The sequence below is a fragment of the Dipodomys spectabilis genome, unplaced genomic scaffold (genome assembly GCF_019054845.1).
Source record: "Dipodomys spectabilis isolate Male_0828 unplaced genomic scaffold, ASM1905484v1 ptg000868l, whole genome shotgun sequence".
Taxonomy (NCBI): Eukaryota; Metazoa; Chordata; class Mammalia; order Rodentia; family Heteromyidae; genus Dipodomys; species Dipodomys spectabilis.
In genome coordinates, this window is record NW_024871545.1 from 75,001 (window position 1) to 87,500 (window position 12,500).

The 12,500-nt window shown below is 67.2% G+C and overlaps 2 protein-coding genes across 2 annotated transcripts in view; one reads left to right on the forward strand and one right to left on the reverse strand.

Annotated features, from left to right (window-relative positions):
• LOC122102762 (acetylserotonin O-methyltransferase-like) overlaps positions 1-6,468 on the forward strand; it is an 11,278-nt gene extending 4,810 nt beyond the window's left edge. Inside the window, exons 6-8 of the mRNA XM_042673472.1 lie at positions 4,150-4,284; positions 4,371-4,493; positions 6,173-6,468. Of these exons, the coding sequence (XP_042529406.1) occupies positions 4,150-4,284; positions 4,371-4,493; positions 6,173-6,468 (554 nt within the window). The remainder of the gene's footprint in view (positions 1-4,149; positions 4,285-4,370; positions 4,494-6,172) is intronic.
• Positions 6,469-9,493: 3,025 nt separating this feature from the next.
• LOC122102763 (dehydrogenase/reductase SDR family member on chromosome X-like) overlaps positions 9,494-12,500 on the reverse strand; it is an 11,729-nt gene continuing 8,722 nt past the window's right edge. Inside the window, exon 7 of the mRNA XM_042673473.1 lies at positions 9,494-9,688. Within this exon, the coding sequence (XP_042529407.1) occupies positions 9,494-9,688 (195 nt within the window). The remainder of the gene's footprint in view (positions 9,689-12,500) is intronic.

Below are 12,500 nucleotides of genomic sequence, written 5' to 3' on the forward strand. Positions count from 1 at the left end.
TCCCTCTGGGGGGCCTTGGGTGCTGTGCTCAGTCCCTCTGGGGGCCTTGGGTGCTGTGCTCAGTCCCCCTCTGGTAGGCCTTGGGTGCTGGGCTCAGTCCCTCTGGTGGGCCTTGGGTGCTGTGCTCAGTCCCTCTGGTGGGCCTTGGGTGCTGTGCTCAGTCCCTCTGGTGGGCCTTGGGTGCTGTGCTCAGTCCCTCTGGTGGGCCTTGGGTGCTGTGCTCAGTCCCTCTGGGGGCCTTGGGTGCTGTGCTCAGTCCCTCTGGGGGGCCTTGGGTGCTGTGCTCAGTCCCTCTGGGGGGCCTTGGGTGCTGTGCTCAGTCCCTCTGGTAGGCCTTGGGTGCTGTGCTCAGTCCCTCTGGGGGGGCCTTGGGTGCTGTGCTCAGTCCCTCTGGGGGGCCTTGGGTGCTGTGCTCAGTCCCTCTGGGGGGGCCTTGGGTGCTGTGCTCAGTCCCTCTGGGGGGGCCTTGGGTGCTGTGCTCAGTCCCCCTCTGGTAGGCCTTGGGTGCTGGGCTGAGGCCTAGGGCCCTGGGCGGAGCCACGGTGGTCGGCGGGGACCGGAAGTGGACTGGGATCCAGCCCAGCAGGGCTCGGCCTTATATACCCGCCCAGGCCACGCCTCCCCCGGGTGATGTCACTGGTCAAGCCACGCCCCCCCAAGGGCCTCATTTCCGGTTCCTAGTCCCCTGGGTGCCATGGCAGGCCCGCCCACAACAGGAAGTGCAGAGTGGGGAGGGGAGGAGATGATGTCATGGTGGGCGTGGCCTAGTGGGTTGGACTGGCTGTGGGCGTGGCCTAGTGGGGTTGGGCTGGCTGTGGGCGTGGCCTGGTGGGTTGAGCTGGCTGTGGGCGTGGCCTAGTGGGTTCACCTGGCTGTGGGCGTGGCCTGGTGGGTTGTGGGCGTGGCCTAGTGGGTTTAGCTGGCTGTGGGCGTGGCCTAGTGGGTTCACCTGGCTGTGGGCGTGGCCTGGTGGGTTGTGGGCGTGGCCTAGTGGGTTCAGCTGGCTGTGGGCGTGGCCTGGGGGGTTCAGCTAGCTGTGGGCGTGGCTTGGGTGGTTTGAGCTGGCTGTGGGCGTGGCCTAGTTAAGTTGGGCTGGTTGTGGGCGTGGCCTGGGGGGTTCAGCTAGCTGTGGGCGTGGCTTGGGTGGGTAGGGCTGGCTGTGGGCGTGGCCTAGTTGAGTTGGGCTGGCTGTGGGCGTGGCCTAGTGGGTTTAGCTGGCTGTGGGCGTGGCTTGGCAGGTGGATTGAGATTATAGTGGGCGTGGCTTGGTAGATGGGGCCCGCTGAGTGTGGGCGTGGCTTCGCAGGTGGGTTGGGCTGGTTGTGGGCGTGGCCTAGTGGGTGGAGCTGGCTGTGGGCGTGGCCTTGTGGGTTGGGCTGGCTATGGGCGTGGCTTAGGTGGGTTGAGCTGGCTGTGGGCGTGGCTTAGGTGGATTGAGCTGGCTGTGGGCGTGGCCTCGTGGGTGGAGCTGGTTGTGGGCGTGGCCTCGTGGGGTTGAGCTGCCTGTGGGCGTGGCCTAGGGGGTTGAGCTGCCTGTGGGCGTGGCCTGGTGGGTTGAGCTGGCTGTGGGCGTGGCCTAGTGGGTTTAGCTGTCTGTGGGCGTGGCCTAGCGGGTTGTGGGCGTGGCCTGGTGGGGTTTAGCTGGCTGTGGGCGTGGCTTGGCAGGTGGATTGAGATTATAGTGGGCGTGGCTTGGTAGATGGGGCCCGCTGAGTGTGGGCGTGGCTTCGCAGGTGGGTCGGGCTGGTTGTGGGCGTGGCTCGTGTGAGTCCAGCCTCTTGTGGGCGTGGCCTGCTCGAGTGCAGCTCCTTGTGGGCGTGGCTTGGGCGGGTCCAGCTCCTTGTGGGCGTGGCTTGGGTAGGTCCAACTACATGTGGGCGTAGCCAGGCGGGCCCAGCTCACAGTGGGCGTGGCCTGTGTGGGCCCAGCCGTTGTGGGCGTGGCCTAGGCGGGTCCAGTCCCTTGTGCGCTCGTCCAGCTCATTGGGGGCGTGGCCTGGGCGGATCCCCTGTGTGCGTGTCTACGTCATGGTGGGTGGGTCCATTTCCTTGTGGGCGTGGCCTGGGTGGGCCCAGCCGTTATGGGCGTGGCCTGGGCCCTTGTGGGCGTGTCCAGCTCCTTGTGGGCGTGGCCTGGACCCTTGTGGGCGCGTCTACGTCCCTGTGGGCGTGGCCTGCTTGGCGTGGGCGTGTCCTGGGCCCTTGTGGGCGTGTCCACGTCCCTGTGGGCGTGTCCTGCTACCTTTGTGCGTGGCCTAGGCGTGTCTACATCCCTGTGGGCGTGGCCTGGACTGGTGTACTTCCCTGTGGGCGTGTCCTACTCCTTCTGGGCGTGTCCTGGGCCCTTGTGGGCGCGTCCAGCTCCCTGTGGGCGTGGCCTGGGTGGCTCCAGCCGTTGTGGGCGTGGCCTGGGAGTTTCCCCGTCCCTGTGGGCGTGTCCTACTCCCTGTGTGCGTGGCCTGGACAGATCCACGTGACTGTGGGCGCGTCCCCGTCCCTGTGGGCGTGGCCTGTGCCTGCCTAAGTCCCTCTGGGCGTGTCCTACTGCTTGTGGGCGGTTCCTGCTCCCTGTGGGCGTGGCCTGGGCCCTTGTGGGCGGTTCCTGCTCCCTCTGGGCGTGGCCTGGGCTGGTCTACGTCCCTGTGGGCGTGGTCTGGACGGATCCACGTGACTGTGGGCGTGGCCGGTGCCTTTCTAAGTCCCTGTGGGCGTGTCCTACAGCTTGTGGGCGGTTCCTGCTCCCTGTGGGCGTGTCCTCTGCCCTTGTGGGCGTGTCCCCGTATCTGTGGGCGTGTCCTACTCCCTGTGGGCGTGGCCTGGACAGATCCACGTGACTGTGGGCGCGTCCCCGTCCCTGTGGGCGTGTCCCCGGCGCTGTGGGCGTGGCCTGGGCGCGTCCCCGTCCCTGTGGGCGTGGCCTGGGCGCGTCCCCCGCGCTGTGGGCGTGTCCTACTCCCTGTGGGCGTGTCCTACTGCTTGTGGGCGTGGCCTGGGTGGGTCTAGCCGTTATGGGCGTGGCCTAGACGGGTCTACGTCCCTGTGGGCGTGGCCTGGACAGATCCACGTGACTGTGGGCGCGTCCCCGTCCCTGTGGGCGTGGCCTGGTTGGGCCCAGCCGTTATGGGCGTGGCCCGGGCTCGTCCCCGGCGCTGTGGGCGTGGCCTGGGCGGCTCCAGCCGTTATGGGCGTGGCCCGGGCGCTTCCACGTCCCTGTGGGCGTGGCCTGGACGGGTCCCCGTCCGTGTGGGCGTGGCCTGGGTGGCTCCAGCCGTTATGGGCGTGGCCTGGGCGCTTTCCCGTCCCTGTGGGCGTGTCCCCGTCCCTGTGGGCGTGTCCCCGTCCCTGTGGGCGTGTCCCCGTCTCTGTGGGCGTGTCCCCGTCCCTGTGGGCGTGGCTTGGGTGGCTCCAGCCGTTGTGGGCGTGGCCTGGGCGCGTCCCCGTCCCTGTGGGCGTGGCCTGGACGGGTCCCCGTCCCTGTGGGCGTGGCCTGGTTGGGCCCAGCCGTTGTGGGCGTGGCCTGGACGGGGCCCCGTTCCTGTGGGCGTGGCCTGGTTGGGCCCAGCCGTTGTGGGCGTGGCCTGGGCGCGTCCCCGTCCCTGTGGGCGTGGCTTGGGTGGCTCTAGCCGCTGTGGGCGTGTCCTACGGCTTGTGGGCGTGGCCTGGGTGGCTCCAGCCGTTGTGGGCGTGGCCTGGGCGCGTCCCCGTCCCTGTGGGCGTGTCCCCGTCCCTGTGGGCGTGTCCCCGTCCCTGTGGGCGTGGCCTGGGCGCGTCCCCCGCGTTGTGGGCGTGTCCTACTCCCTGTGGGCGTGTCCTACTGCTTGTGGGCGTGGCCTGGGTGGGTCTAGCCCTTATGGGCGTGGCCCGGGCGCGTCCCCCGCTCTGTGGGCGTGGCCTGGGCGGCTCCAGCCGTTATGGGCGTGGCCTGGGTGGGTCTAGCCGTTATGGGCGTGGCCTAGACGGGTCTACGTCCCTGTGGGCGTGGCCTGGACAGATCCACGTGACTGTGGGCGCGTCCCCCGCGCGGTGGGCGTGTCCTACTCCCTGTGGGCGTGGCCTGCTTGGGGTGGGCGTGGCCTGGGCCCTTGTGGGCGCGTCCCCCGCGCGGTGGGCGTGGCCGGCGCCGCGCTCCGTGCGTGCGTGCGTCCCGCAGGCGGCGTGGGCGCGCTGGCGCGCGCATGCGCGGCGCTGTACCCCGGGAGCCGCGTGTCCGCGCTGGACGCGCCCGACGTGCTGCGCGAGGCCCGGATGTGCGGCGGCGGCGGCGGCGGCGTGCGGCTCTGCGCAGGTGCGGGGCGGGGGGGGGGAACGCCCGGATGCGGGGGGCGGGGCTTCCGGGCGGCGCGGGGGCGGGACTTCCGGCGCGCGTTGCAGGCGACTTCTTCCGGGACGCGCTGCCCCGCGCCGACCTGTTCCTGCTGGCGCGCGTGCTGCACGACTGGCCCGACGCCGCCTGCCGCCGCCTGCTGCGCCGCCTGCGCGCGGCCCTGCGCCCCGGTGAGCCCGCTTCCGGCCCCCCACTTCCGGTCCCGCCCACTTCCGGTCCCGGTCCCGCCCACTTCCGGTCCCGCCCACTCCCAGTCCCCGCCCCCGCGCACTTCCGGTCCGACCGAGTCCCGCCCACCCACTTCCGGTTTGAGTCAGTCACGACCCCCACTTCCGGTCTGACCCATTTCCCTACCCCACTTCCGGTCTGAGTCATTCCCGCCCGCCCACTTCCGGTCGGACTCATTCCCGACCCCACTTCCGGTCGCACTCATTTCTGACCCCCACTTCCGGTCTGACCCACTCCCGCCCCCCCACTTCCGGTCTAACTTGATCCCGACCCCACTTCCGGTCTGACTCATTCTGAGTGTCCACTTCCGGTCTGACCCATTTCCTTACCCCACTTCCGGTCTGACCCAGTCCCGACCCCCACTTCCGGTCTGACCCAGTCCCGACCCCCACTTCCGGTCTGACTCGCTCCTACTGTCCACTTCCGGTCTGACTTCTTCTGACTGTCCACTTCCGGTTCTGCCCATTTTTCCACCCCCACTTCCGGTCTGACTCGTGACACACCCCGACTTCCGGTCTCAGTCACGTCGGACCCCCACTTCCGGTCCATTCCTGGGATGCCCTAACCCTCCACTTCCGGTCCTGGGACCCTACTTCCGGTTCTGGGACCAGCTATCCTCCACTTCCGGTGTGATCCTGGGCTCCCCGACCCTCCACTTCCGGTCCTGGGACCCTCTCCACCCTCCACTTCCGGTCCTGGAACCCCACTTCCGGTCCTGGGATCCCCCTATCCTCCACTTCCGGTCTGATCCTGGGCTCCCGGACCCTCCACTTCCGGTCCTTAGACTCCCCGACCCTCCACTTCCGGTCCTGGGACCCTCTCCATCGTCCACTTCCGGTCCTGGGATCCCCGTATCCTCCACTTCCGGTCTGATCCCGGGGTCCCCGACCCTCCACTTCCGGCCCTGGGACCCTCTCCACCCTCCACTTCCGGTCCTAGAACCCCGTATCCTCCACTTCCGGTCCTGGGATACCCCTATCCTCCACTTCCGGTCTGATCCTGGGCTCCCCGACCCTCCACTTCCGGTCCTTAGACTCCCCGACCCTCCACTTCCGGTCCTGGGACCCTCTCCACCCTCCACTTCCGGTCCTGGGACCCCCCTATCCTCCACTTCCGGTCTGATCCTAGGGTCCCGGACCCTCCACTTCCGGTCCTTAGACTCCCCGACCCTCCACTTCCGGTCCTGGGACCCTCTCCACCCTCCACTTCCGGTCCTGGAACCCCACTTCCGGTCCTGGGATCCCCCTATCCTCCACTTCCGGTCTGATCCTGGGCTCCCGGACCCTCCACTTCCGGTCCTTAGACTCCCCGACCCTCCACTTCCGGTCCTGGGACCCTCTCCACCCTCCACTTCCGGTCCTGGAACCCCACTTCCGGTCCTGGGATCCCCCTATCCTCCACTTCCGGTCTGATCCTGGGCTCCCCGACCCTCCACTTCCGGTCCTGGGACCCTCTCCACCCTCCACTTCCGGTCCTGGGATACCCCTATCCTCCACTTCCGGTCTGATCCTAGGGTCCCGGACCCTCCACTTCCGGTCCTTAGACTCCCCGACCCTCCACTTCCGGTCCTGGGACCCCCTATCCTCCACTTCCGGTCTGATCCGGGGGTCCCCGCCCGCAGGCGGCGCCGTGCTGCTGGTCGAGGCCTTCCCGCCGCGCCGCGCCCCCGCCGCCCGCGCCGCGCTGCTGCGCATGCTCAGCCTCAACATGCTGCTGCAGACGCGCGGCCGCGAGCGCGCGCCCCGCCACTACCGCCGCCTGCTGGCCGCCGCCGGCTTCCCGCGCGCGCGCCTGGCGCGGCCCCACGGCCCCGACGCGGGCGTCTACGGCGCCATGCTCGCCACCACCGCGGCGCCGCGCCCCGGCCCGCCGATTGGCTCCCCGGCGGAGCCAGGCCCCGCCCCGGCCCACGGATAGGTCCCCTGGGAGAGCCAGGCCCCGCCCCTACGCATGCATTGGTTCCCTAGCAGAGCCAGGCCCCGCCCCTGTGCACACTGGTTTCCTAGCAACAGGCCCCGCCCCTAGGCATGCATTGGTTCCCATAGTAGAGCTAGGCCCCGCCCCTATGCACACTGGTTTCCTAGCAACAGGCCCCGCCCCTATGCACAGTGTGCTGTCTATAGTAATAGTCCTAGGCCCCGCCCCTAGGCATGGATTGGTTCCCTAGTACAGCTACGCCCCGCCCCTAGGCATGCATTGGTTCCCTAGTAGAGCCAGGCCCCGCCCCTAGGGATGGATTGGTTCCCTAGCAGAGCTAGGCCCCGCTCCTCATGCATTGGTTCCCTAGCAGAGATAGGCCCCGCCCCTATGCACACTGGTTTCCTAGCAACAGGCCCCGCCCCTATGCACAGTGTGCTGTCTCTAGTAATAGTCCTAGGCCCCGCCCCTAGGCATGGATTGGTTCCCTAGTACAGCTAGGCCCCGCCCCTACGCAGATTGATCTCCTAGTAGAGCTAGGCCCCGCCCCTAGGCATGGATTGGTCCCTTAGTCCAGCTAGGCCCCGCCTCTATGCTGAGCTAGGCCCCGCCCCTACGCAGAGGTAGGCCCCGCCCCTACACACAGCATGGTCCCAAAGCAGTAGTTAGGCCCCGCCCCTACCCACAGCTAGGCCCCTCCCCTATGTACAGATTGGTCCCTAGTAGAACTGGGCCCCGCCCCTATGCTCAGCGAGGCCCCGCCCCTACGCACAGCGTGGTCCCTACAGCAGTAGACCGAGGCCCCGCCCCTACGCACAGCGTGGTCCGCGCGGTGCCTGCGCCCGTCTCCATGGCAACGGAGGCAGGCCGGGCGCATCCCCGCAAGCGTGGACCAGGGACTGGGGGAGACCGGAAGCGGCGTCCTGCGCAGCCTGGTCGCCATGGCAACCCATCCATGGACCGGAAGCGGCGTCCTGTGGAGAGTCTGGTCGCCAAGGAAACGCATCCAGGGACCCGAAGCGGCGTCCTGCGCAGCCTGGTCGCCAGGGCAACCCATCCAGAGACCGGAAGTGATGTGCAGAGACCGGAAGGGGCGTGCCTGGCATCCTGATTTAATACACATCCATCATGTGGCTCATCCTTGGCCTCTTCTTCGCCCTGGGACGCCCTGGGCGCTGGGGAGGGGCGGGGCCTGCGCGGGTGGGCGTGGCCTAGCAGCCACGAGTGGGTGGGGACAGGGGTGGGCGTGGCCTAGCAGCCCTGGGCGAGGGGGCGTGGCCTGGGAGATGCTTTCCCTGTGGGTGGAGCCTGGTGGGCGTGGCCTGGCATCCCTGGGCGAGGGGGCGTGGCCTGGGAGATGCTTTCCCAGGGGGTGGAGCCTGGTGGGCGTGGCCTGGCAGCCCTGGGCGAGGGGGCGTGGCCTGGGAGATGGTTTCCCAGGGGGTGGAGCCTGGTGGGCGTGGCCTGGCAGCCCTGGGCGAGGGGGCGTGGCCTGGGAGATGGTTTCCCAGGGGGTGGAGCCTGTGGGCGTGGCCTAGCAGCCCTGGGCGAGGGGGCGTGACCTGGGAGATGCTCTCCCAGTGGGTGGAGCCTGGTGGGCGTGGCCTAGCAGCCACTGGTGGGTTGGGGCCTGGTGGGCGTGGCCTAGCAGCCACTGGTGGGTTGGGGCCGGGGGTGGGTGTGGCCTCGCATCCCTGGGCGAGGGGGCGTGACCTGGGAGATGCTCTCCCAGTGGGTGGAGCCTGGTGGGCGTGGCCTAGCAGCCACTGGGTGAGGGGGCGTGGCCTGGGAGTCGCTTTCCCAGGGTGTGGAGCCTGGTGGGCGTGGCCTGGCAGCCCTGGACGAGGGGGCGTGGCCTGGGAGATGTTTTCCCAGTGGGTGGAGCCTGGTGGGCGTGGCCTGGCAGCCCTGGGCGAGGGGGCGTGGCCTGGGAGATGCTTTCCCTGTGGATGGAGCCTGGTGGGCGTGGCCTAGCAGCCACTGGTGGGTTGGGGCCGGGGATGGGCGTGGCCTCGCAGCCCTGGGCGAGGGGGCGTGGCCTGGGAGATGCTTTCCCAGGGGGTGGAGCCTGGTGGGCGTGGCCTAGCAGCCCTGGGCGAGGGGGCGTGGCCTGAGATGCTTCCCCACTGGGTGGGGCCTGGTGGGCGTGGCCTAGGAGCCGTGGGCGAGGGGGCGTGGCCTGGGAGATGTTTTCCCAGTGGGTGGAGCCTGGTGGGCGTGGCCTGGCAGCCCTGGGCGAGGGGGCGTGGCCTGGGAGATGGTTTCCCTGTGGGTGGAGCCTGGTGGGCGTGGCCTAGCAGCCCTGGGCGAGGGGGCGTGGCCTGGGAGATGGTTTCCCAGGGGGTGGAGCCTGGTGGGCGTGGCCTAGCGGCCGTGGCTGCACGGGGTGTGGAGGCCAGGGGGGGTGGGCGTGGCTTCGGGGGGCGAGGGGCGTGGCCAGGGACGTTGTTTCCTCGTAGGTGGATAAGAGTGGGCGTGGCCTGGCCTTCGTTTCACCCTGGGCGTGGCCAGGGAGGCGGTGGGCGTGGCCTGGCTCGCTCCCTCTGCGTGGGCGGCTCCCGGTGGGCGTGATTTAGCCGTTATCTCCCCCGGGGCGCGTCCAGGCCGGTGGGCGTGGCCTGGGGAAGGGCTGGGCGTGGCCTGGCGGGCCCGTGCGCGTGGGTGGAGCGCTGTGGGCGTGGCCTGGCTCGCTCCCGCTGCGTGGGCGGCTCCCGGTGGGCGTGGTTTAGCCGTTATCTCCCCCGGGGCGCGTCCAGGGCGGTGGGCGTGGCCTGGCGAAGCCGTGGGCGTGGCCTGGCTCGCTCCCGCTGCGTGGGCGGCTCCCAGTGGGCGTGGTTTAGCCGTTATCTCCCCCGGGGCGCGTCCAGGGCGGTGGGCGTGGCCTGGGGAAGCCGTGGGCGTGGCCTGGCGGTCCCGGGCGCGTGGGTGGAGCGCGGTGGGCGTGGCCTGGGACCGTTGGAGGGCGTGGCCCGGCCGCCCTCTTCGCCGGGGCGTGGCCAGGGCGGTGGGCGTGGCCCGGCTGACGTCACGCGCGCGCCAGGCGGCGGCTGCGCGCCCAGAGCGCGCGCTGCAGCGCCACGTCCCGCGCCCGCGCGTGCGCACGCGCCTCCTCCGCGCCACCGCCGCCCGCGCCGCGCATGCGCAGCAGCCGCCCGCCGCGCGCCTCCAGCGCCGGGTCCGCCGCCGCCAGCGCCAGCAGCCGCGCCGCCTCCCACGGCGCCTGCGCGGACGGGAGCGCGCGGTGAGCGGAAGTCCCGCCCCCACGGGACCGGAAATCCCCGCTCACAGGAAGCCCCGCCCACCCCGGGGCCGGAAACGCCGCTCACAGGAAGTCCCGCCCACCCCGGGGCCGGAAACGCCGCTCACAGGAAGTCCCGCCCACCCCGGGGCCGGAAACGCGGCTGAGACGAAGTCCCGCCCACCGCGGGGACCGAAATGCCCGCTGAGAGGAAGCCCCGCCCACCCCGGGGCCGGAAACGCGGGATGACAGGATGTCCCGCCCCCCTAGCAGATGGACAGGCCGGAATCACCGAGAAACAGGAAGCCCCGCCCTCCCCGAGACGGAAAAGGCTGCTGACAGGAAGTCCCGCCTACCTAGAAGATGGACAGGCCGAAAAACCCCGCTAGCAGGAAGTCCCGCCCACCCCGGGGCCGGAAACGCGGCTGACAGGAAGTCCCGCCCTCCTAGGACATGGACAGGCCCGCTCACAGGAAGTCCCGCCCCCACAGAGGATGGGAAACCCCGATGACAAGAAGTCCCGCCCCCCTAGGAGATGGACAGGCCGGAATCACCGAGAAACAGGAAGCCCCGCCCTCCCCGAGACGGAAAAGGCTGCTGACAGGAAGTCCCGCCTACCTAGAAGATGCACAGGCCGGAAAACTCCGCTGACAGGAAGTCCCGCCCCCCTGGGTGGAAAACAGATCGGAAGTTCCGCCCCCAAGTAAAGGACAGGTAAAAATGTCTAATGAACAGGAAGTCCCGCCCCCATAGAAGATGGACAGGCCCGCTCACAGGAAGTCCCGCCCCCAAAGAGGATGGGAAACCCCGATGACAAAAAGTCCCGCCCCCCTAGGAGACGGACAGGCCGGAAAACCCCGCTGACAGGAAGTCCCGCCCCCCTGGGTGGAAACAGATCGGAATTTCCGCCCCCAAGTGAAGGACAGGTAAAAATGTCTAATGAACAGGAAGTCCCGCCCCCCTAGAAGATGGACAGGTCTAAATCCCTAAGAAACAGGAAGTCCCGCCCCCCTAGGAGATGGACAGGCCCGAATCCCTAAGCAACAGGAAGTCCCGCCCACCCAGGAGATGGACAAGCCGGAAAAACCGTGCTAAAAGGAAATCCCGCCCCCGAGAGTGGAAAGGAGAACGGAAGTCCCGCCCCCAAGGGAAGGACAGGTAAAAATCCCTAATGAACAGGAAGTCCCGCCCACCAGGTGATGGACAGGCCCGGTTTACTAAACTACAGGAAGTCCCGCCCCCCTGGAAGGAAACCAGAAGATAAATCTCGTCCCCAGGTGATGGACAGCCCTGATTTAGTAATAAATAGGAAGTCCCGCCCCCCTCCAGTGATGGACAGGCGTGAATTCCTAATACACAGGAAGTCCCACCCCTTCCCAGGTGATGGACAGGTCTGAATCCCTCATAAACAGGAAGTCCCACCCCTTCCCAGGTGATGGACAGGGTTGATTTACTAATATACAGGAAGTCCCGCCCCCCCCCAGGGGATGGACATGCCTGAATCCCTAAGAAACAGGAAGTCCCACCCCCTCCCAGGTGATGGACACGGTTGATTTACTAATATACAGAAAGTCCCGCCCCCCCCAGGGGATGGACAAGCCTGAATCCCTCATAAACAGGAAGTCCCGCCCCCCCTGGAAGGAAAGCAGAAGGTAAGTCCCGCCCCCAGGTGATGGACAAGCATGGTTTACTAAAAGGTAAGAAGTCCCACCCCCCACGTGATGGACAGGCCTGAATCCCTAAGAAACAGGAAGTCCCACCCAACAGGTGAAGGACAGGACTAAATCCATAGCTAACAGGAAGTCCCACCCCCTCCCAGGTGATGGACAGGGTTGATTTACTAAGGTACAGGAAGTCCCGCCCCCCTCCCTGGGGATGGACAGGGTTGATTGACCAGTCTGCAGGAAGTCCCGCCCCTACGTGATGGACAGGCCTGAATCCCTAGATAATAGGAAGTCCCGCCTCTCAGGTGATGGGCAGGCCTCAGTTTGGGAGGATGTGATGTCTGTCTGTGTCTGTCTGTGTCTGTCTGTCTGTGTCTGTCTGTGTCTGTCTGTCTGTGTCTGTCTGTGTCTGTCTGTGTCTCTCTGTGTCTGTCTGTCTGTCTGTGTCTGTCTGTCTGTCTGTGTCTGTGTCTGTCTGTCTGTGTCCGTCTGTCTGTCTGTGTCTGTCTGTCTGTGTCTGTCTGTCTGTCTGTGTCTGTGTCTGTCTGTGTCTGTCTGTCTGTCTGTGTCTGTCTGTCTGTGTCTGTCTGTCTGTCTGTGTCTGTGTCTGTCTGTGTCTGTCTGTCTGTGTCTGTCTGTCTGTCTGTGTCTGTGTCTGTCTGTCTGTGTCCGTCTGTCTGTCTGTGTCTGTCTGTCTGTGTCTGTCTGTCTGTCTGTGTCTGTGTCTGTCTGTGTCTGTCTGTCTGTCTGTGTCTGTCTGTCTGTGTCTGTCTGTCTGTCTGTGTCTGTGTCTGTCTGTGTCTGTCTGTCTGTGTCTGTCTGTCTGTCTGTGTCTGTGTCTGTCTGTCTGTGTCCGTCTGTCTGTCTGTGTCTGTCTGTCTGTGTCTGTCTGTCTGTGTCTGTCTGTCTGTGTCTGTCTGTGTCTGTCTGTCTGTCTGTGTCTGTCTCTGTCTGTCTGTCTGTCTGCCTGTCTCTGTCTGTCTCTGTCTGTCTGTGTCTGTCTGTCTGTCTGTGTCTGTCTGTGTCTGTCTGTCTGTGTCTGTCTGTGTCTGTCTCTGTCTGTCTGTGTCTGTCTGTGTCTGTCTGTCTGTCTGTGTCTGTCTCTGTCTGTCTGTCTGTCTGCCTGTCTC